Source organism: Vombatus ursinus, unplaced genomic scaffold (assembly GCF_900497805.2).
Source record: "Vombatus ursinus unplaced genomic scaffold, bare-nosed wombat genome assembly UNPS02014814.1, whole genome shotgun sequence".
In the NCBI taxonomy this organism is placed as follows: domain Eukaryota; kingdom Metazoa; phylum Chordata; class Mammalia; order Diprotodontia; family Vombatidae; genus Vombatus; species Vombatus ursinus.
In genome coordinates this window covers 10567150-10592111 of record NW_020954592.1, presented here as the reverse complement: position 1 = coordinate 10592111, position 24962 = coordinate 10567150, and the positions used below count along the sequence as shown (strand labels likewise).

Here is a 24962-nt window from a genome sequence, read left to right as displayed (position 1 = left end):
ATAGATAGAGGACACAGGGTGAGTTGAAGATGAAGGGGGGATATCTGGAAAATAAAATTAACGGGTAGGAGAAGATTATACTGGAAGAAGGAGAAAGGGAGAAACAGAATGGGGTAAAATATCTCACATGAAACAGACAAGAAAAGGCTTTTACAGTGGAGGGGAAATGGGGGAAGGTGAGAGGGAATGAGTGAATCTTACTCTCATAGTATTTGGCTTAAGGAAGGAATAACATATACAATGGGGTATGGAAATCTATCTTACTCTACAGGAAAAGAAGGGGGGAAGGGGACAAGAGATCAGGGGATTGATAGACGGGAGGGCAGATTGAGGGAGGGGATAATCAAAAGCAAACACTTCTGAGGAGGGATGGGGTCAAAAGAGAGAATAGAATAAATGGGGGGGTAGGATAGGATGAAGGGAAATATACTTAGTTTTTCACAACAGGACTACTGTGGAAGTGTTTTGCATGACTACACATCTATAACCTGTGTTGAGATGCTTGCCTTTTCAATGAGGGTGGGTGGGTGAGGAGAGAGGAAGGGAAAAAATTTGTAACCCCAAGTTTTAAAAACACTTGTTAAAAATAAAAAATAAATTAAAAAAAAGAATTTCTACTCTCTATTTACATTTTTATTTATGACATAAGTACATATAAGTACATTGAATTTAGTGAATTGGACATTGCACAGCCCTTCCTCACTTAAATCCAATTCACTTGCAAGTCATAACATCACCTTCTGAATGGTGATTCTCTTCAAGAATGAAAGATAAGCAACAACAATAAGTACAGAGAGGGCCAGCTAGGTGGCACAGTGGATAGAGCGCCCCAGGTCTGGAGTCAGGAAGACTTGAAATCAAATTCAGCCCCTAATACTTACTAGCTGTATGACCCTGGACAAGTCACTTAACCCCATTTGCCTTAATTTCCTCATCTGTAAAATGAGCTGGAGAAGGAAATGGCAAACCACTTCAGTATCTTTGCCAAGAAAACTCCAAAAAGTCAGACACAACTGAACAACAACAATTACATGGAGAATTTTAGTGACTACAGAGCTGGGCTAAGAGTCAGGAAGACTAAGTTACAAGTGCTGCCTCTGACTCAGAGTGGTTGGGTGACCCTGGCCCAGTCACTTATCTATTTAGTGTGTCCCCCTAAGCAACCCTTTAATACTATACATTGCAGAATAGGTATCAACAGGTCCAGACTTCCCTCTCTCCAAAATTTTTTACCAATTTTTCACCAATATTTTCTTGTGCCTCTAAATGGTAATAAACTATTCTTTAAAGGTGTAAAATTATGTTCACATTTTCACTGAGGTAGAGGAAGAACAGTGCTCACACCATACCTACGGTATACAAATGCCCCATGCCAGTCCTAGAGGAAAGTGACAGAGAAATCTGATCCTAATGCTGTGGATGTAATCAAAATTACATAGTAAACTAATTCTATCACAAATCCTCTACCTCTCCAGAGCTTAGCATAGTGTTTGGCTCCTAACAGGTGCTTAAGAAGTGCATATTAACTGGCTGACTGAATTAGTGCTTTCTGTGATATTTTTTATCCTTTTTTGCATTCTTTCCCTTATAGGAACCCTGTTCCTTACCTACTGTCCTGGTGGAAAGAGTGGTGAGTAACTTCTTTTCACTATAGTGTGAATGACTTAATAGCTTACCACTTTCAATAGTGTTCTCACTTCAAAAGAGGTCAAGGGGCAAAGACAGGTTTAATTCAAAATAGTTCATCTCTAATTATAAAACTTCTGGTACTAGAACCTCTAGGTAGAAAAGATATTTCTGAGTAAAGGAGCCTTCCTTGAGTCCCCTAAATCACACTAAGTGATCACCTATTCCATCTAAATGCAGGCCCGATCTTGTTTATTGGATTCCTGTTATGATATTAAATGGGGCTGGAAGAGTAGTTTCCCTCTCTCTTCTTCCTCTCTCCTTCTGTCATTTCCCAGATGAAAGAACTGTTCTGCACTAGGTTAACTGCCTTATCCATGCTATCTGATTATGCTGTACTGGAAAAATCTAACTGAGGAATGTTTGGGTGTGACCAGAAGCTGCCCCCAAGTGGTAATGCAGCAATTCAATTCAATTTAACATTTATTAAATGCATACTATGTGAGAAATACTGTAGTAATGCAGCAATTCAACTCAATTTAACATTTATTAAACACCTACTATGTGAGAAATACTGTACTGGGAGTTAGGATATAGATACCAGAACCAAAGAATTCCTGCTCTCCAGGAACTCATGTTTTACCAGATGTAGAATATAATCAGCTCTACTGCTGGCAAAGCCCTGGCCCCTGCCCTACTGAGGAGGACATTTTGTAGGCCCCTTAGTACTCATAAGATTATAGATTTAGAGTTGGAAGAGACCTTAGAGGTCATCCTATATCACATCTATCTGCCTATCTATCTATCTGTCATCAAAGATACCAAGATCATTCATTGCATCTCAAGCCATCGCTAGTAGTCTTGACTTTTGTCCTGCCACTGAACTCTGGGTGACTCTGGAAGAGAGAGTGAGGCTGATGACTTTGCACAACTCTGCCTCACTTGAATCCAATTCACTCACAAGTCAAGACATCACCCGTGATGTTATCAGTCCTCTTCGAAAATGAAGGATGAAGAACAACAATTGTGTGGGCAGCCCTTGATGTAGAGCCCTTCATGATGTCATCCATAAATGTTGGTGAACAACCTGCTAGGTATCCACTGTGGCCGTAAGGCCATATGACACCTTGTTTCCTCCCATTTGGGGATAGATTTAAAGCAAAGGTCTTAGGATAGTCACATTACTCATGTAGTATGATTGGCTTGGAGAAATCTGAGTTCCAACCTGTTCACTGTAGTCTCAAGTGGTTGTTTAACTCCTCTTAGCCTCAGTTTCCAGATCTGTAAAATGGACTAGACCAGGGGTTTTTAACCCTTTTTGTCTCATGGACCCCTCTGGCAGTTTGGTAAAAGCTATGGAACCCTTCTCAGAATAATGTTTTTGAATGCATTAAAAAATAATTGAATAAGAAAGAAAATTAATCATATTAAATAATCACAAAATTTTTAATGAGTTCATGGACACTAGGTTAAGAACTTTTGGAATATATGATCTCTAAGCTCTCTCTCAATTCCAACAGTCTAAAAATCTGGCCCAACCATGTCATTTTAGTGGTCAGACAGTCATTCAGTCAATAAGCACTTATTAAGTGTTTACTAGGTCCCAAGCACTGTGCTAAGGGCTGAGGACACAACAAAAGCCAAAAACATTTATTTGCCCTCTGGGAGCTCACATTCTAAGAGGGGAGACAATATACAAATAACTATGTATATACAAGATATACACAGTGTAAATGGAAGATGATCTCAGAAGGAAGGTACCAGTAAATGGTGGGACTAGGAAAGACCTTCTGTAGAAGAAGGATTCGGGCTGAGCCTTGAAAGAAGTCAGGGAACCTAGGAAGAGGAAAGAGAGAGAGAAGAAAGAGATTGACAGAGACAGAGACAGAGAGAGGGAGAGAGAAAGGACAGAGAAAGAGAGACAGAGAGGGGAAGAGAGAGAGACAGAGAGGGAATAGAGACAGAGAGAGACAGAGAGAGAAGAGAGACACAGAGAGAGGGAGAGACAGAGAGAGGGAGAGAAAAAGAGGGGAGGAGACAGAAAGAGTGAGACAGCGAGAGACAGAGAGGAACAGAGGCAGAGAGAAACAGAGAGACACAGACAGGGAGAGAGAGAGAGACAGAGAAAGAGACAGGGGGAGAGAGAGAAAGAGAGAGTGGGGGAAGAAGAGGGAGAAAGAGGGAGAGAGAGACAGAGAGACAGAGACAGAGATAGAGACAGACAGAGAGAAAGACAGAGAAAGAGACAAAGAGAGAGATGGGGTGGGCATGGGGGACAGCCAGTGAAAAGACAGAGGGTCGGGAAGTAGAATGGATGTGAGCAGCCTCAGGAAGACCAGTGATGCTGGATCTTAGAGTATCCAGCTGAATCTTTGGAAAGAAAGAAAGAGACCATTATATGAAGAATTTTAAAAGCAAAACAGAGAGCTTGCTTTGCCAGTACTCATACTAAAATTGTAACACTGCTGGGGGCGGCTAGGTGGCACAGTGGACAGAGCACCGGCCCTGGAGTCAGGAGGACCTGAGTTCAAATCCAGTCTCAGACACATAACACTGTGTCACCCTGGGCAAGTCACTTAGCCCCATTGCCGAGCCAAAAAAAACAAAACAAAACAAAACAAAAAACACTGCAGAGAATATTAACATGGCCCTTTTGAAAGGATGGCATGCACATTTGTGAAGCATTCCATATGCACATTTTTTTTAAAAAGAGTTAAACAGAAGAATTTATATTTGATCCTGGAGGTAATAAGAAGTCACTGGAGTTTATGGAGTAGAGGAGTGACATGATCTCCAGCCAAAGACCAGAAGAGGTTAAGTAATTTGCCAAAGATCACACAGATCATAAGTAGCAAAATCAGGATTTGAACCCAGGTCTATCTGACTACAGATTCAGTGCTCTTTCCACTGCATTATGAAGTGATGTATCTGAAGCAGCATAACAAGATTCCTCTCCAGGCCCTAGCTGCCTAGGTCTGGGAAAAAAGGAGGTTTGTCTTACAGAGCTTGGACGAGGCATTTGTCTTATCTCTAGAATCCATCCTTTCCTTTCTACTCCCTCTTCCTACACTCCCCATCCTCCATACTCCCTTAGTTGGGGTCTTATCGCTTCTTGCCTGGTATTGTTTTAGTCTCTTAACTGGTCTTCCTGCTCCCAGTCTCAGCCCTCTCTAATCTAATTCTTCAATCCCGGCCAAGATCATTTTCCTAAAGCACAGGCCTGAGGACCTTACTTTCTGGCTCAAAAAGCTTAAAGGCTCCCCATTGATTATGAATTTGTAGTTGATTCCATTTCTTTGGCATTCAAGGATCTCTATATCACTTCTCCAGTCTACCTTCCCAGGCAAATGTTATGGCCCTCACCTTTCTGCTTGTTGTGATCCAGCCCAACTAAATCGTTTGTGGTTTTCCTAGCCTCTCCTATCTCTGTGCCTTTGTGAACACTGTCCTTCATGCCTGGAATGCGCTCTGTCCATCTCTCCGCTAATTGCCACCTTTTTTTTCCTTCCAGTTCTGCCTCAGACACTTATTAGCTGTGTGCCTTTGGCAAGGCATTTATTTTCTCACCTTCATTTCTCTCATCTTTAAAATAGGGAGAATAATAGCACCCACCTCGTGGGAGTTGTGAGGATCAAATGAAATAGTATAAACAAAGCAACGGAGAGAGACAAAGGTATGAGGCCCAGGGACTGGGCCATATGGTTTGCTGTATGGCTTGGCACAGTTCCCTGCCTGGACTTTGCTTTGGGTTCTGAAAGAAAGATAGGCATGTGGGTATAGTGTAACTAGCCTTACTCTTCTGAGCAGTGAGGGGGAAAAAAAGGCATCTAGTCAGCTAAACCTTCCTTCTATTCCAGTGAAAATGCAAAGTGAGGCTGAGAGTGACACACATTGTGAGGGAAATGAGCAAAATTAGGATCAATTCCATGAATGCCATATCTTGCTTTTGCAACCCTGATTCATAGAAGGTAAATGTAATGGTACCTTTCTGAAGGGCTTTTAGCCACTGGTTTCGGCTCTCTTCATTTGATGCATAGACGTAAAGAAGGCCATCTTTATAAACAATCTGAAAAGAGAGAGAGAAAGCTGGTACTGACAAATATGCTGATACTGTATTTTACCCTTTGGGGATCCGTGTATTTGTTAGCTATGAGATTTCTCTGAGAAAGCTAGATATTATAAAACACATACTAGCTTTGAAGGAGGCTTACCAAAAAATCTAGAAACTTTTTTTAATTCATAAAAAGGAAATTCCAAACCTTTTCAAGTTTTTATTATTTATTTATTTATTTGTTTATTTTTTTGGGTGAGTCAGTGGGAGTTAAGTGACTTGCCCAGGGTCACACAGCTATTAAGTGTCAAGTGTCTTGTCTGAGGTTGGATTTGACCTCAGGTCCTCCTGACTCCAGGACCGATGCTCTATCCACTGCACCCTCAAGTTTTTATTTTAAAAAGGTAATATGATAACAGATGCAAGCTATGTTACTGATAATGTTGAGTGATATATAAAAAATAAACAAACATAAATATGGTATTGAAAATAGGAACACTGAAATTGGAGTCTGAGGATTTGGATCTTACTAGATCTTACTAGCCCTATGGCCTAGGCACCTCCACAGAGTTCTATTCCAATGTCTCATTATGCTGTGAAGATGAATATGAGTTCTCTAAGGCTATGTCAGTGAAGCAAAAGGTCTAGCTGATTCTATCATTTTTGGAGTAGAATGTAAACTTCTTGAGGGCAGGGGTTATTTATTTATTTGTTTGTTTTCATCTTTGAATCCTCAGTGCCTAGCATTGTGCCTGGAATATTTTAGGCTATTACCAAATGCTCATTGATTGATGGTTGATTGATTGAGAAAGCTCTGAGTACGGTCCCAGAAACAGTATCTATTTTTTAAGAATCCACCTTTCTAATTAAAGAGCCTCTCATCTCTGGTAGGCAGGTGATTAATTGGTGATTAATTATTTTGGCACTGTAGCCTACAGAACCAAGAAAAACACAAAATGGTCCTGAGTCCTCTCAGTCCCTTTCCTGCAAATATAGTGACAGTGATGGCCCAGTAGAGAAAAAGTGGTCAGAGGGTGCTAAGAATCACATATTTTAGGCTATTTAATCTTTTTTGTGTGTGTCAGAACCCCTTTGACAAGTGTGGTGAAGCCCATGAACCCCTTCTCAGAAAAATATTTTTAACTACATAAAATAAAATACACAGGATAAGAAAGGAAACCAATTATACTGAAATATAGCTATTAAAATATTTTTTTTAAAAAACAAGTTTATGGACCACACGTTGAGCCCCTGTAAAGGAACTGAGTCACATTAGTCTTTTGTGTTCTCACTATAAATGAAACCAAAAGGAAGCTGGAGCGCAATGGGAGAAGGGTTGTAAAGTTTTCCATGAAGAATAAAATTCAGGAATTGGCAGGTCTGGGATTTTCTACACATTCAAAAGCAAGAAGAAACATCATTTCATGAAATACTGGACGATGATCTCCTATCATGTAAGATTTGTAAGAATGTGACTGTGAAGATAGTTGAGCTTATGTGCTAACATCTTTTGTGAAAAACAAGGTGGTAGAGAAATCTACAAAGACTTTAAGTCCCTCCCAGTGAAGTGAAAATGTTTTAATATTTCATTGTTACTGTTCAGTGATTTCAGTCATGTCTGACTCTTTGTGACCTCTTCTATTCAATGCAAAGTTAGAGGCTGCTCCAAAAAAGAAATACAAAAATTACAGGATCTCAGAATTTGAGGGTTGAAAAGGACCTTAGAAACCATTCTAGTGCAACCCATACACTAAAAAATATCCTCACTCTACCTTATCCAACGAGTGGTCATATAGTCTCTGAGTGAACACCTCCAAGGAAGAGAAGCCCACGACTTCTCCAGTCAGTCCATTCCACTTTTGGAAAGCCATAACTGATCTCTTTGAACCTTTCATCTCTTGCTACTGTACCTACTTACTGCCAAACAGAATGTGTCTAATCCCTCTTCTAGGTGATAGCCCTTCAAGTATTTGAAGCCAGCTATCATGTAACCTCTGAATCTTTTCTCTTCAGGCTAAATGTATTGAGTTCCCTTAATTGATCTTGATAGGGCATGGACTCAAGGCCATTCACCAATCTAGCTGTCTTGTGGACATTCCACCTTATCAATGTCCTCCTTAAACCACAGCCCCTAGAACTAAACACAATATTCCAGATAATGTCTGTTGAGGGCAGAGTACAGAGGGACTATCCCTTCCCTATTCCTGAAAACTAAGCCTCTTTTAATAAAGTTAAAGATTTTTTGACTTACAACCACAATGGTGTCTCATATAAGCATCATTTTGGAGGAGGTAGACAAATAAAATTATAAAAAATGAGTATCTGAATGGGCATAAACCAGTCTCATTTCTGTCTGTGTATAGTCAAACTACAGATTTATTAGAGCAAAAAAAGATGCCAATTAGAAAAAAAGAATAAAATGATAAGATATAGAATGCAATTGAGGTCATTCCAAGCTGACCTATGTAAATAAACTATTAATTCTAAAATATGGGAAATGGATTATAGTGACCATATACGTATAGGAAAAAAGGAACAGACATTCCCTCAGCCTATTAGCATTTCCTATTTTTAAAGACGTATTTATTCAATGCTATGATCAGACTATTACACTTAGCAATCAACAAGGTAGATACAGAAATATCTACATAAAATCCTGTGTTCAAATGCTTTATGCTTTCCATTAAAAAAAGAAACTAAAATAAGCTGTTAAACAGCATCACTAATATATTTCTGGTGTGTTTTTCCCCATACATGGAAAGTATTGTTTAAAACCTGTCATTTTGTAAAAGTAAGACCCTGACACCATTGTGCATGGCTGAGTTAACAATCTTTTGCAACCTGTTGCTTCTCTATTGCATTTCTATCTCTTCTCTCCTGATAATCATTTTTTCCTAATAGTAATTAAAACCTTTTCCCATTAGTATAAGTACTTCTATCACTGGAACCACCATAGCTACCTTAGTTATGCAGTTTAGCAAAACATTGGCCCCCCACCATAAGGCTAGAGTTCAAGACCAAAGTTTGAAGGACAATTGTTGTAGTTGCCAAAATCATTGTAGTTTCCACCTCCTCTTTAGGAAAGCTGGTCCTTTTATTGCCAAGTCTATTACAACCTTCTTCACATCTTCCATATCCCCCACCACCATGACTGCCACCAAAACCACCATAAAGTTTTCATCTACTTACCATTTCTACCAAAGCTGCCTCCATGGCTACCATCAAAGTACCCAGAACACCTTTAATCTCATTGACTAAAGGAAGCACTAGTCATTTCTTGTTTAGATAAAATTTTCCTCACCTCACGTTAGTGGTCATCCACGGTATGATATGTTTGAATGATTATCATATGTACAAAATCATGGTCATGGAAAATCACAGAAGCAGATTGTCTTCTTGTCACTGCCTGGGTAAGTCATGTTTTTCATCACTTCAGTCTTTCCACATCATTCAAAGTAGTCTCTTAGGTTGTGTTGCTCAGGAACTTCCTTAACGACACTCACAGAGACCTCACAGTTAAATGGGCACCTGGTCCTTGAGAATGCCCTCTAGAAACAGTCCTCTTTGATTTAACTACTCTGCCATCAATCTTATGAGGTCTTTTATTTATACCTACACCCACCTCTTCCACTATAGCATAGATAACAAAACAAATACCCCGGGAACACTTGTAATTTAGACCTGTCATTACCATATGTACCATATGGCCTATAAATAGGTCCCATTCACAAAATGGTTCCTTATACTCTCATCTCTCATCTTTAGTTCAAGCTTCTAATGAAAAGCTTTCACAATTGCTTCAGGCTTTTTTTCAGGCTCTGACTTCAATATGGCAAAAAGGGTGGTAGATATTTCAGCAATCCTTCTTCTAGGAAGGTCACCATTTCCTAAGGAAGTTGGACTGATGCAAATCACTCACCACAATAGGAAGACCAAAAGAGCCTAGAAACCTTTTTGGTCAGCAAACAGGCAGCCAAAGACAACACTGGTTCAGACTGTGATCTCATTTGCAAATAGAGGAGGATGGTAGGAGATTATAAGTAAAATCATTCCATAAAATGAAGAAGCCGTAAATGAGCCAATTCTTATGAAATCTTAAAGCAGTCCTCCCTACCTCTGTAAGAGGAGGAGAAAGGGGGAGTTCCCAGGTCCTCAGAGTCAGAACCAGGGCTGTGGGAAGCTTCAGGTCTGCCTGCCCCTGACCCCTTTTCTTTCCCTTGCTCTTTCCCACCTCACCTTTCTCTTCCTTTCCCCCCTTCCCACTCCTCTTCTCCTTTTCTGCCCTTCTCTTGCTTGACTGATCTGAGGATCTTGTGTGCACATACAAGGGGGTGTGTGAGAGAGGAAAAAAAAGTCTGCACAACTGATCAAAGCATTTGGAAAACCTCTCACCTCCAGTAAAGGGGAGGGGAAAACAATCAGCACAACTATATAACACTCAGAGGACAAGATATTTATGGCTGGAGACAATGCCTCTGAGAACATTCCAGATACTTGTTCTCTGTGGAAACACATCTATTCTTAGAACATTCAGAAGACAAGATACTTGAATCAGAAGACCCTCTCTCTGAGAACATTCAGGTTACTACAGACTTGCTTTCTGCGGAAACACATCTAGTCTCAGAACACTCAGAGGACAAGATACTTCTAAGAGGATCTGCAGTATTTGATAACATTTCAGTCATCTCAAGCTTGGTGTCTGTAAAAACTGATCTTGTTTGTGAAAACTCAGACCTCTCATCTTGGTCACTGTTCCATAAGAAATAAAGGTAAATTGAGGCACAAAAAAAATCTTAAAGCAAGAAGAATATCAAATGCTTGGGAAAATTCACAAAGCTTATTAATACCAAAAAGACAATCCAGGAATTATCAATAATGATTAGAGTATACTGCTATTTTCCCACCTCTTCAAAATCTTTTTGAGGATAATTTACACATTGAGGATATGCTTGATTGAATGTATGAGAAGAAAGCACAGATAATATAGAGAACACATCTTTACATTTGCACAATTAACTAAAAGGAATAGAGTACAATATCCTATTGTGCTTATTATTTGTAGACTAAAATAAAAAGTACTGGATTCAGTAGAGTAAAATGCTACCTTGAAGTTGTCTCCTGTGTATATATTAAAATAGTAAAATATTCATTTACAATGTAACAAAAGAAGTTATGTGGCAGAATGGAAAGAGGTAAATGAAATCAATAATTGCTCAAAAGAATTTAGTCCAATAATCCACACATGGAAAACCAAGTGGATTAAGAATGCATGTTGTCCAGACTATAATCCACGGTTGGATTGATTATGCATCTTGGAGAGACAATGCACAAGCAATGCACTGGATCCAGAAGTGAATAGGAGGAGAACAGACTGGATTGAGTTTGGGAAACTGAGTAGTGTTCTTATTAACACAAACCTTTCTCTGAAATAAAAGCCCTTATTAACATTGATAGTATTCAAATAATGTCATATGACTTCAAGTAATGTAATGCCACAGGCTCTGAAGATTAATGTTTCAGGTTATCCTGATAGAAAAATATGGTGGGTTGGAGTAGGTTTCAAAGTTTAAACTTTTTTTTTTTTTTTTGCAATTCATCATCAACAAAGAATGGTGCAGGAGAAGCAGCAATAACAATATGAGAAAAAGATGTAATTGGAAAAAGGAAATGGGCTAATCAAGCAGCATGAGCAAGATTTAGTTGACAAAGGGGGCAACTAGGTGGCACAGTGGATAGAGCTCTGGCCTTGGAGTAAGGAGGACCAGAGTTCAAATCCGACCCCAGACATTTAACACTTACTAGCTGTGTGACCCTGGGCAAATCACTTAACCCCGATTGCCTTGCCAAAAAGCCAAAAAGCCAAAAAGCCAAAAAGAAAAAGAATTAGTTGACAGATAGCCCATGTGGTATCCACGCAATATCTTGGATATCTTGACGAAGCCCACCATGATGGTGGAGGGGCCGAGGGTGGAGGAAGGAACTCCCTGTGAAGGATTTATTAGATAGCATGGACAAGAACAGCCAAAGACCAAAAGGTGTGGATAAGTTCATGTCTTCACAGTTGAAACAAATACCCACATTGATGACATCACAGAAACATCCCACTATCAAAGTGAACTTTGAAAAGTTTCACATTTTCATTTTTCCGGGTCTCAGTTTCTTTGTTTCTAAAACAAGCATTTGATCTAGATAATCTACATTCCCTGCTAGCTTGACAACTTAGGATATCATAGGAAAAAAGACTGGTCCTCCTCTAGATGTAGTCAACCCTGATTTCCCTTACATATTTTTCTTCTCCCTTCCTCTGCTAAAGCAATTTCTCTCATTTTAAACATCTCATTGCACTTTGCACTTATTACATATACTTCTCCTAGCACCATACCCTGGCCTTAGCAAGTATTGAATACATGTTTTTCCAACTGAATTACAGCCACAACACTGCTCCCATAGGTTATAGCAGAACCCAGAGTTCACAGACCCCCAAGAGGTCCATGGATAGATTTCAGGGAGTGTATCAACTTGGGGGACGGGGATCACATCATTATTTTTGCTAACCTCCTACTGAAATTTAGCATTTCTTTCAATTATGCATGAGGGTAATTAAACATTATACTAAGAAAGGGCCCATAGGTTTCACCAGACTGCCAAAAGGATCCATGATGCCCAAGAGGTGAGGAATCCTAGGGTTATAGGATTAAAAGATAATTCCCCGTAGATGACTCTCCAAGTGATTTTGTTTACCTCACTGTTTTAAGTTTGCTTCCCTCAGGGCTATGTCGATAAATATTTAATAACCAGCTCTCTGGAGGAAGAAAAATGTACCCACAACATACTTTTAAGTTCAGTCTGAATTATTAACATTTTCTTCATTACTTTCTTAAATCTAGACAATCAATAAAACAAAAAAATCAAGCCCTGATTTGCAGTGTTTGATGATTTCTAAGTCATAAATAACAATCAGCTCTCATGAGTTGATTCAAGCTGGCTCAAGCTCTCCGGGCCTCCCTGCACAAGACTCCTGTTATTTCAGACTGGACTGCATGTGGGAGTGGACGCGGAGACTGAGAGCCTCCACAAAGCAGGCAAACTTGTGCAAATATTGGGTTTCAAGAAAGGACTTCTATGAGTGGTTGGCTCTTGCCATTCCTATTTTTTCATCACTGGTTAAGTAGAAAAGCACAGGGAACCCCCTAGGGTTCTTATTCTTCCTCCCTACTCCCAGCCAGGAAAACACCTTCTCAGACCGCCCAAATTTGAACATAATCCTCGATAAGCATCTTGCTGAGCCATTCCTTATTCCAGAAAACTTTACTTTAGAAGAGTAGAGAGAGATTAATGATCTCTCCATTAGATTTCATGATTGACCTGACATTACCTGAAATGGATATTGCCTCTCCACGGGGGTTTGTTCCTCAAGATTCACTCTTTCAACACATCGAATTTTCTTAATATCGATCGATCCTTTCTTGCTGCCTCTTTTCTAAATCCCAAAACAAAAATATACAATACCTTGGTATGATTTACCATTATGTGCAAAGAATTAAAAACCAAGTTTCTTTTTAAATTATCATTATCACCTTATTCTTCTCAACTTTTTCAATGTCAAGCAAAAGTATTCCTAGGACAAATCACTAGTCTTCCAATATATTTTTATATTTAGTGATCTGTGAACTATTGTACAAAGTAACTATTTTTTTAAAAAATTGAATAAAACTACTGAGACATAAACTGTTCTTCTGTAGACCGACCGAAAGCAACTTTGGGGCAACTCCAATGATGGACAGGATGACAGGAATGATATGGACCTTATCCTGTTTCCACATGATTTTTAGGTCATCCACTGGAACTCTGTATTCCAAAAGGTTTTCATTCAACCCAGTTTGGAGATGATGAAAATGTGAGGATGATGATGTTGGTGGTGGTTACTATTACTATTATGACTATTTTTTGCTAATTAAACAGATCCCCCTCTTAATAGGTCAAAAAATTCTTCCCAATCTAAAAGATATTCTAGTTTGGGGCACATGTTTCATATAGAAAGGACAAATACAAGTGAGTAAAACTACGTAACAAATTTATAATAGATTTTTTTCTGTGCTTCTTTTTGAAAGGAGGCCCTAACAAAATGTGCTTAAAACCTACAAGTGTACAAGTAAATGGATGGCTGTTGGCATCTATGATTGAACTGACTTGATGAAGCTGATATTGAATTGTTTAACAACCCTTTTTACAAAAACAGTGTAATTTACAACAATAGGAAAAATGATTTTGAAAAAAGTTATATTTCATGCTATTATGGACAGTAATAGAGAAGAACTAAGGGGTATATCATTCAAATATGCATTATATTTGGCTTTAGAATATATTATGGACTTGTACTTGAATGTGTGTGTGTGTGTGTGTGTGTGTGTGTGTGTGTGTGACATTCTGGGAATTGCATTTAAATAAAATAATACACAGTGAAGGGGCTCACAAGAAGCTGGGAAATTGTTCAGTTTCCCTTTTCCTCTTCCCTTTGCATCCGCTCTATGCTGGGAATTGAGCCTTTTGAACCTCCCCACCCCTGCAGAACTGCCCACTTTTAAGAGTTCCTTGAATCAATTCAATTCAATTAAATGAGCGTTTTCTTCTAGGACTAGTTTCAAGAGGGTTTCAAAAGTCTTCCCTGACACAAGAAAAGCAGTAAAAATATATGATGAGATGTCAACATCAATTAAGTCATCAGTGAAGTGGCTAATCAATTAAGTTGGTGATAATAGTTGACAGAGAAGTTTCCAACAAAGTAACTAAACAACAATCAATACATTTAGAAAATTTGAACCCAGTATTAATCTACCCACAAGAGTTGAGAGTTAATGCCACAAATATCAGAATTCCAGTCTTCTCATTTTGACATTGTTATATCTTTGTGGTTTTATCATTTTAAAATTATGAAAGAATTGCCAATGTTCTGATTAACTATAGTTCTGTTAAGGAGAAATTAAACAGAATTTTAAGACCAGATAATCATAGATCCAGCACTATAAGAGGTCTCAGAGTCAATATGGTCCAACAGTTGGAAAAACTGAGTACCAGAGAGGTTATATGTCTTTCCCAACATCTCAGAGGTGCCAGAGATGTGATTTAAACCCAGTTCCTCTGACTCTTGAGCCAAAATTCTTTCCACTGTATTATTTTAAAATTAACTTAAATTAATTTTGATCCTGAAAAAAGTAATATAATAAAGAAATTTGAGATCATCTTTGCTGTGTAGATTAAGAAGTTTGACAATCATACTCAAGGATGATACTTCAGCTTAGCAAAAATAACGTGAAATCATTAAAAAAAAACAAAAAAATATAGGCTTACCATTTTATCATAATCATAGTAGGAGAGGTTTGTTTTTGTCAGGACAAAAAGTCTTTCTTTGTAATTATTGGGTGACATTTTCTTCTTTTGTTGCGACTTCTTTAGGAGAAGTTCTTCTAAGATGGTTTTTTTGTCCATCTCATCATCCTGAAGAAATATGAAATCATTTAAAATAGCATTTATTAAAATCTCGCCATGTTCTACTTTAAACTTCATAGTGTTTTTTTCTCCCTATACATGTTTCTCATTCAAAGGAGCTTTTATGAGAACCATTTAAATATTAAAATATGTTAATATTTAGTATAGTTTCTGGTTTTTTATGTGTTATTCTTTGTGATCTAGGCCTTTGATTTCATAGAGAGCTCCCAGTGAAGTAAATTCCTCAATCAATGCAGATCAATGCTTATTCTCTCTCTCTCTCTTTCTCTCTCTCTCTCTTTCTCTCTCTCAGTCTCTCTTTATATAAATATATATTATATGTAGATAGATATAGATATATGCATACATATACATATCTACACTTACATATGTATACAAACATACAAGGGTAGCTAGGTGGCACAGTGTATAGAGTACCTGCCCTAGAGTCAGGAAAAACTGAGTTCAAATTCAGTCTCAGACACTTACTAGCTGTGTGACACTGGGCAAGTCATTTAACGCTGTTTGCTTCAGTTTCCTCATCTGTAAAATGAGCTGGAGAAGGAAATGGCAAACCACTCCAGTATCTTTGCCAAGAAGACCCCAAATGGGGTCCTAAAGAGTCAGACATGACTGAAACAATTCAACAACAACAACAAAAGCACATACATGCACACATATATTATAGATATATAAAATATATGTCTATAATATAATACCTATATAAGTACCTCCTCCACAGTGTTGAATAATTTCCAGGTAGACAAATATTCTCTGTATTAGGTAGAGAAACATCAAACAATTTCTGTATTTGCTTTTTAATTCATACAAATATATTGATAGATATTAAACCACCAGCTAGTCCAACCCAAACTTTCAAAGGAACCCCCCCATTTTCCTATAATAGATAAATGGTAAATTCAGCTTATAATTGAAGGCTTCTAAGGAGGGAGAAACCACTAACTCCTGAGGCAGCCTATTCCTTTTGGGGGGAGCTCTAATTATTAATCCTTATTATTAAATAATAAGACTTTGCCAGCAATATGGTACCAGATCAATAATTTAACCTGAATTATCCAGTCAATTGAAACTGTATCAATGATTTAATCTACCACCATTTATCTGAATATTTTGACCAAAAATACCACAATGCCATTGTTTTGCAGACATGATCTCATTTTCACTTACATAAATAAACTTTTTTTATGTTAGTTTCTTTTTACATTATTTCCAGATTCCTTTGAAAGAATTAAAAGCATTAAGCATGTATACATCCAATTTAAAGAACAAACTAGCACCAAATTAGATAATTTGTGGGAAAGAACTGTGAGAAGTACAAAATGTCATATAAAAGCAAAGGATTAATAAAGAAGTTGTCATAACTCAAGAAAATTCCTTGTTTTTACAAACTGGGGCCCCAACACTCAGACACATTTTAACCTAGATCGAACTTTCTGTGCCATGATCCCCTCTAGCAGTCTGGTGAAGTCTATGGGCCCTACTACAGAACAGTGGCTTTAAAAGCACAAAATAAAATATACAAGATTTCAAAGGAAACCAATTACATTGAAATGCACTTATCAAAATATTTTTTAAAAATAAATAAATCAAAATTACAGACACTAGGTTAAGAATCCTGGATCTGGAGTATAAAACATTAATTTTTCAAGTGTTCTTTAAAGGAAATTTTCATATTCTCTTGCTTGACCAAATTTTACAGCTGGGAAGTTAAATAATTCAAACTATCTCATCAATCAAGACTGCTTCAGGACACATGAGAACTTGAAAAATTCTGACACTGAATTTTCAGTATAAATAAAGAGAAGTAGCAAGCAATGAATGACAGGCTCAAACTATCTGATTTTTTCCTTTGTCTTAACTATCTAGGAGTAGCATTCCTTTGGCACCTCTAAGTAATGATAAAGACCCTTCTAGACCCTTGAAGATGTGGAAGCTCTTACCTTGCTCATGGTTATTCTTATGAGGAAGAAAGTGTGAGGCTATGTCCGTTGCCTTAATTTGCAAGCTTTAAAGAAGGAGTCCTGCCCAATAACCTGTCATTCCTCTTCCTACTGAGTGGGCCAGGAAAATGGATTAGAAAGAACGTATTTGCATTTTGCTTATCACCCAAATCAGGAAGTGGGAGCATTGTTCTACCCAGGGCTAAGAGCAGGAGGGGGAAAAATGGGTCCTGGGCTAGGTCCCAGATATGGAGGGCTTACGTATTACTGGCATAAACAGAGTTAAGTAGTGACTAGGGCTAGGCTACAGTAGAGGAGGACTAAGAAATTCAAAGTTCAAGAATATGTATGCACAGTTCTGATTCTCCCACTGGATTAATAATAAAAATAGTTGACATTTTACACGATGCTTTAGAATTGACAAAGCACTTTGTATATATCATCATGGTTGAATTTCACAAAATACTGTAAAATAATATTACTATAAATATAGATATTATTAACTCCCTTTTACAGATTAGGAAACCAAGGCTCAGAGAGAGTTGCTCATGGTCAACAACTCGTAATAATTCAATTACTCAACAACCGTTGAACTACGTATCATGTGCTAGTCATTGGGCCAGGTACGGGGACTATAAGGACAAAAATAAAACAGTGCCTACCCTCAAGGAGCTTATAGTCTATCGAGGAAACGGTATGTATATGCATAAGTTTATATGAAATTAATACGAATTAGTTTGGCTAGGGAAGGAAAGCAAGGGACCAGCAGCTGGCGGCTTTGCAAAGGCTTCATGTTCCAGGAGGCACTTCAGGAGTTTTGAAGGAATCCAGAAAATAGGAGACAGAAGGGAAGAAGGAATGAATTGTAGGCAAAGGTGCAGAGATGGGAGATGGCTTGTTGTGTGTCAGGAACAACAAGAAGACCAGTTTGATGAGATCATAGACCATGTGGGGAAAAAATAACATCTAGAAAGGTAGACTGGAGCCAGGTTAGGAAGGGTTTTAAATGACAAACAGAAGAGTATGTATTCTAGAGGTAACAGGGAGCCACTGGAGTTTATTTTTTTTGAATTTATTATTGTTTTTATACTCTTTTGAACCCATCTTCTCCCCACTCTCCATTCCTTAGATACTACATCACCTCCTTTTTAAAAAATTTTCTTACTAATAAATACCTTTTGTTTTATGAATTTCCCCCTATGTCTTTCCCCTGCCAAACTCCAGAGAGCAATCTCTTATTACAGGGGTTCTTAACCTTCTATTCATGTGTCGTGGATTCCATTGACAATCTGGTGAAGCCAATACATTCCTTCTCAGAATAATGTTTTTAAATAATTGAAGGAAATGCTATATTCCAGTTAGAAATGAGTGAGAAATAAAGATGCAATTTTTCCCATCTAAAGTCATGAGCCCTCTGAAATCTATCCATGGACCCCTGAAGGGATATGTGGAACCCAGTTAGGAATCCGTGCTTTATCACAAATAACTTCTTAAGAGAAAAAGTCAGCAAAACTGACAATACATCAAAAAAAAAGACAACTTGTTCAATGTTCTTACCCCAATTGAAGGGCACAGCTGCAAAGGAGTCAGAGGAGGTCTTTTCTTTTATCTCTTCTTTGGGTTTTGGCTTACTCTTTGTAATTTTGCAACCTTCATTTGTAATTGTTCTTTCCATTTCAATTGTTGTAATGATTGTGTTTAGTGTTTTCTTGACTCTGACTGATACTTTGCATCAGTTCACGTAAGTCTTTCCATGCTTCCCACTATCCATCATGTCTGCCATTTCTTATAGCAGCATTCATGTACCACCCACCATTCGTTTAGCCATTCCCAAGTGATGAGCATCTAGTTTTTTCTTTGCTGGTATAAAATAAAATTGCTACTATAAAACATAAAATTGCTGTATTTTTAAATTATGAAATAAAATAAGCATTTCCACAACATAGTAGAATAAAAAAAGATTGCACATGAAATTGTAAATCTATTATGTACTACTTGCTATTCCATTTAAATATATAGTAAAGTTATATAAATTTCTTCCTCCCTTTTTTTCTTCCCTCTATCTCCCCCTGCCCTAAAGATGGCTACCTTTAGACACAAATACATACCCACACCCACATACATACCCTCCCCCCCCACATATATAACAATTCTATACATACTTCTATTTATCAATTCTTTCTCGGAAATAGCATCTTCCTTCATATATCCTTTGTAGTTAATTGGGGTATTCATAATAGTCAAAATGACTTAGTTGCTCTTAAAACAATATTACTGTTATGTTATACAATGTTCTCTTTTTGGTGGAACTGTGAACTGATCTAACCATTTTGGAGAGCAACCTAGAATTATGCCCAAAGAGTTATTAAGCTGTCTATATACCCTTTGAGCCAGTAATATCACTACTAGGTCTATTTCCAAAGATGATTAAGGAAAAAGGAAAAAAAAATCCTATATGTTCTAAAATATTTATAGCAGCTCTCTTTGTATTGGCAAAGAACTGGAAATTACAGTGATGCCCACCAATTGGGGAATGGTTTTAGTGTTTATGGGTACTTTCTTCTTATCATGGACCCCTTAAGGTATGTACCTAGCAATGGAATCTATGGAGTGAAAGGTTCGTACATTTTAGTGGATTCTAATTTTCTATCGGAAGTGATGGCAACATGAACCAGTTGATAAGATAGTGATTTCCAAGTTCCCTCTTCCTACTACCCTCAAACCATAGACGTAGAGAGACACACTCCTCACCTGTTGTTTGCTCCATAAATGCTTGTTGAATGACTGACAATCTCCCTTCTAATCTCCTGAAATCCAACCTGGAGGATTTTCTATCTCAAACTACAATCAGAAACTCAGATCGATGACCTATGAATTGCCTTCCAAAATGGCAATAGGAAAATTAGTTGGCCCTCCACATCACCACCTCTGTATGACAGACATATCAAATTTGCCTACAAATATCCAGGGCTATTTATTTCCAAAGGTCTATGAAACACAAGACACTTAAGGGCTTGGGAGGCAAATAGAGAGAGAGAGCTTGCTACATAGATGATTTGTACTTTCTCTGAAGGGTTGGAGGAAATATAGTCACATGACATATAATGCAAAGATATCTTGCTAATGGCTGAATTAGGGAACATGTCAGTGCATAAGCAAATCCAGCTCTGCAGGATGGGACAATCTAACAGAGGCAGTGGAATATTTGAAGAGGATATATTCTATTAGTTAAACACACTAAAGCATTTCTGTAATGCAACCCACCTAAAGGGCAATTTAATACATGTTGGATTTATCATAGACTGCCCAAGGGGGTTTTTCCCAGCTAGGTGGCTCACTGGATAGATCTCTGTGCCTCAAGTCAGGAAGACCTGAGTTCAAATCCACCCTCAGATGCTTACTAGTGGGCTGTGACCCGAATAAGTCATTTAGCCTCTGTCTGCCTCAATTTCCTCATCTGTGAAATGGAAATAATAATAGCACTTACCTCTCAGGGTTGTTGTGAGGATGAAATGAGATAATAATTCTAAAAGTGCTTTTCACTGTACCTAGCACATAATAGGTGCTTTATAAATGCTTATTCCCCTTCTCCTTCTCTTCCTACCAGAATTACTCCCCAAAGACCTTCTCACCTACATCTGGACTCCTAAAGACAGTATCACACATGGCTCCAGGATTGACTTTAAAAACAAATAACAAGGGGCAGCTAGGTGGCACAGCGGATAGAGCACCGGCCCTGGAGTCAGGAGGACCTGAGTTCAAATCCAGCCTCAGACATACAACACTCACTAGCTATGTGAGTCTGAGCAAGTCATTTAACCCCAATTGCATCACACACACAGAGCAAAGAACAATTCTACTCTTAAAGCAGAGCATATCCAAGAAAGAAAGAAAAAACAAAGTTATAGGTAGTTCATGTCTAGGGATAGCCCATTGCAGAATAATCCTAAGACCAAAAAGGATTCCTCCTAGCAGCTCCCCTGGGCTGAAAATTCTGTGATTGTTCAACTATTAAAATCCATTTATTCCTAAGAGGAGGGACTCTTTAAACTATTAACTGTAATTTACACATTTAAAATGAGACTGCTAGCTGACAGGTTTTAATAGAGAAAAGGTAAAAAGAACAAAAGGGCCATGTGGGCACTGGTCATTATGGTAATCAGTAAAGGCAGGAGATGCTACAAGTGGGGCAAAGAACACTGAAATAGGAAGTACAGGGCACAACAGCTACCTCCTTCAGAATTTTGCCAAGGGCCATTTCTTGTTACCATCTTACTACTAAAAGATTGAACAAAAATGAAATAGAAAATGCAAAGAAAACAAGGGGAAGGAAAGAGAAGAAAATGAGTGCTTACCGTGTGCCACATACTGTGCTAAGCACTTCACAATTATTATCTCATTTGATCCTCACAAACAACCCTGGGAGGTAGGTGCTATTATTATTCCCATTTTACAGTTGAGGAAACTGAGGCAAATAGAGGTGAAATGACTTGCCCTGGGTCACGCAATTAACTAACGTGTCTGAGGGCAAATTTGAAGTCAGGTCTTCCTGATTCCACACCTAGTGCTTTATCCACTGTGCCACCTAAAACAAAATTAACCGAAAAAATCGATTCAAAAACAGGATGTTGAATGGGATGGTATCATTATTCAAACCCCCTCAACTTATAACTGAGGAAAACAAGGAGGATACTGTGGGATCCCACTGGAAGCAGGATAGGGAAAGCAGGGAGGGTCTGAGCCAGGGTGGACAGTGGTTGAGATTCATGGGAGGAAGCAGACCACGTGGTAGTTTCCTATTTTTAACTAATTATTCTTGGTAACTAGATGCTAACTTCAGTTTTTCCAGCTTCTGAGGGTGAAAGCACTGTCAGGGCCCTTTAAATTCAACACCCTGGAGCAAAGCCTTGATTGTCTCAAATTCAGAGCTTTTTTTCACTAAATTATACTTGTCTTTCAGACTGTACATTTCAGACAATACATTGTCAAGAAAGAAGATCTGAATTCAAATCCAAGCTCAGATACTTACTAGCTGAGTGATCTTAGGCAAGTCACTTAACCTCTGTGCTTCAGATTCCTCTTTTGTAAATAGGGATTAAAAATAGCACCTACCTCTCAGGGTTGTTGTTCAAGTAAGAAAATAATTGTAAAGGGCTTTGCATCCCTTAAAGCGCTCTATAAATAAACACTATTATTGTTTTTACAAAGAAGCTGTCAAAAACATTCTTAATGTTTTTCCTCCCTACCTGCATCCTATTATTGAGTGTTATCAGGTACTAGAGAGAAAACCGACAATTGTCCTTAGCATGATAATGACATAATGTCTACACTCTACTAAAGATGCAGATATGTAAGGGTGTATGCAATGTGCTGCAGATGGACAACACACTGGTGCCAGAATTGAATCATGTGGTACTTCCTTTCCCTCACTCCTCCCCGCTTCAGTGCATGTGATACAGAGGAGAATGCAGACTGTTGGGGGAAGGGTTCAGGGGGCCACACGTAGTCAAAGACTGATTTCATGTAATAACCTATCCACAAGAAATGGTCCAAGGATCATTGTGAAATATAAAATTGGAAAAGTCATGTAGCAGTGAGAAAGGACAATAGATGGGCAGACCTAGTACTGAACTGGTACCCAGGAAACATTAGACACAGCAAGTTTTCCAGCTTGGTGGCAGAATATATCATGCAGAATCCAAGGAGACCAAGTGCAAGTATGGGACAGGAGGAACAGATGTGGATGGACTCCGATGTGGGAAGTACCCACATATGTGGGAAGTACCCACATAGATGAGATCACAGAGGCACTGGAAGTAGGAAAATACAATATTGACAGCAATCTTAACTTTTTAGCCTAGCCTCTTGTTACCTTGATACAACTGGCCCCAGGTTAACTCTCTGCTTATCAACTTATTGAGGCAGCTAGGTGGTAAAATGGGTAAGAGGGCTAGACTTGGAGTCAGGAAGCCCTGAGGTCAAATTTAACCTCAGATCCATAATAGCTGTGTGACCCTGGACAGGTCACTTAACTTCCGTTTGCCTCAGTTTCCTCAATTGTAAAATGGAAATGACCCTCAAGGGTTGTTATGAGGAGAAAATCAGGCTTTGCAAACCTTAAAGAACTATATAAATGCTAGCTATTATTATTAGAGAGCCAACTACTTTGGAGATCTGTTTTCTTATATAAAAGGCAAATTCAGTCCCTTTCATACTATAATCAGAGTAGACCTGGGCAAAATTGGGATGTACTTGAAGTTCCTTTTCTGCACCTTTACTTCCTCTTTTTAAGACTTTTCCTTCTTTTCAAAGCACTGTCCTCTCCTGCTCCCTTTTCTTACTCCCCAAACATCAATGGGTCTTACTTTGGGTTTTCTTTGTTGAGGAAAAAAGCAGAAGATGGTGATCTACTTAACACCTCAGGATGAATGCCTTTAATTTCAAAGGTTCTTAACCCGGGGTCTGCGACCTTGTTTTAAAAAATATATATCTTTTGCTAACTGATTTCAATGTAATTAATTTCTTTTTTAGTCCTATTTGTTTTATTTTATGCTACTAAAAAATATTCTGAGAAGGGGTTCATAGACTTCACCAGTCTGTCAAAGGAGTCTATGACACACACAAAAATATGAAGAACCCATGCTTTAATTCCTTGTACTTCCCAGGAATATCTGCATTTTAAACAGAAGCCTGTCAGGGAAAGGAATTCCAAGGAATGACTCAAAACCAGTTTTTCTGATTTCAGAGTCAATGCTTCTTTCCTCTGTACCGTGCCATGTGGCTGGTTCTCTCCCATAACCAGTATCTTCTTTTCTTTTCCCCTCCCCACCAAAACCAAACAAATGTAAAAAAGAAAAAAACAAAACAAAACAAAAAAAAACCCTAAACAAATCAAATAACAAACAACACATGTACAGAAAGTCAGCGTTAAAAAAACAAACACCCACCAATTTGTAGAAGTTAACAATCTAAGAAAAACACTATGAAAATAAGGAGACAGTTAATGAAAAAATCTCTCCTTCAGAAGCTGTTAGGAGGTATATGTCGGAGGAAGATAAACAAACAAACAAACAAAAACAACCAGCAGAACAAAACAGAAAAAGAGAATACAAATTCCAAACATAGCTGTTGCTAGACTCCTTCTTTAAGCCAGTACAAACATCAGCTGACCTCTCTCTTGAGTGAGAATTTGAACCCTACTAAGTTCCTGTGTAAAGGAGAGTTCTTTGCCACCAGGCTGTGCTACATACCATTTCTGACTGCTCCATTTTATTAGGATCCATTCCAATCAGAATAATCTGATAATTGTTGAAAGAAAACAAGCAGTGATCACCTTTGTCGTGCCCCAGCTGGCTTCCTTATGTTTCTTTGACTGGGAGGCCTGAAATGACCACATTACTCAGTCGCCCCGAGAGAATATTGTTCTGCAGGACTTTACACAATCCTCAGGAAACCACACTCAACACTTGGCCAATGCCTGCTGATCTGATTGAACTCAACGAAAATAGAGGTAAAAGGACATTTTATAAAGATTCCAATTTAGAGAGGTAACAGGACTGTTTGGGGAGGGTGTAGAAAGCCTGCGAATAAAGCTCAACAGCCCTGCCTTTGTTTATGTAGCATTTCTATGAAAACAACAATAAAATATCTAAGCAAAAACTCCCTTTCTGACATTGACTGCTCCCATACAAGTCAGGAAGCAGTTAGGTAAGACCAAAGAGGTCAGAGAATAAGTAATAAGTGTTAACTCAAGACTTGGGCAGATAAAGTAGAATAGACTGATAAGTAGGCATTTTTTCAGTCATGTTTGACATTTCATAACCCCATTTGTGGTTTTC

At 38.3% G+C, this 24962-nt stretch overlaps 1 protein-coding gene across 2 annotated transcripts in view; it reads right to left on the bottom strand.

The window, feature by feature from the left end:
- The window catches only part of BMX (BMX non-receptor tyrosine kinase), a 77483-nt gene extending 53015 nt beyond the window's left edge, over positions 1-24468 (bottom strand). Inside the window, exons 1-4 of one of the 2 annotated variants that reach the window (XM_027835364.1) lie at positions 24375-24468; positions 15026-15172; positions 13053-13157; positions 5611-5692 (exon numbers count right to left, since the gene is read on the bottom strand). In XM_027835364.1, coding sequence (XP_027691165.1) covers positions 5611-5692; positions 13053-13157; positions 15026-15172; positions 24375-24407 — 367 coding nt within the window. In that variant the 5' untranslated portion in view covers positions 24408-24468. Of the gene's footprint in view, positions 1-5610; positions 5693-13052; positions 13158-15025; positions 15173-17124; positions 17177-24374 lie in introns of those variants that run through there. The other variant, XM_027835365.1, reaches the window with a different exon arrangement.
- Between the last annotated feature and the right edge of the window lie 494 nt (positions 24469-24962).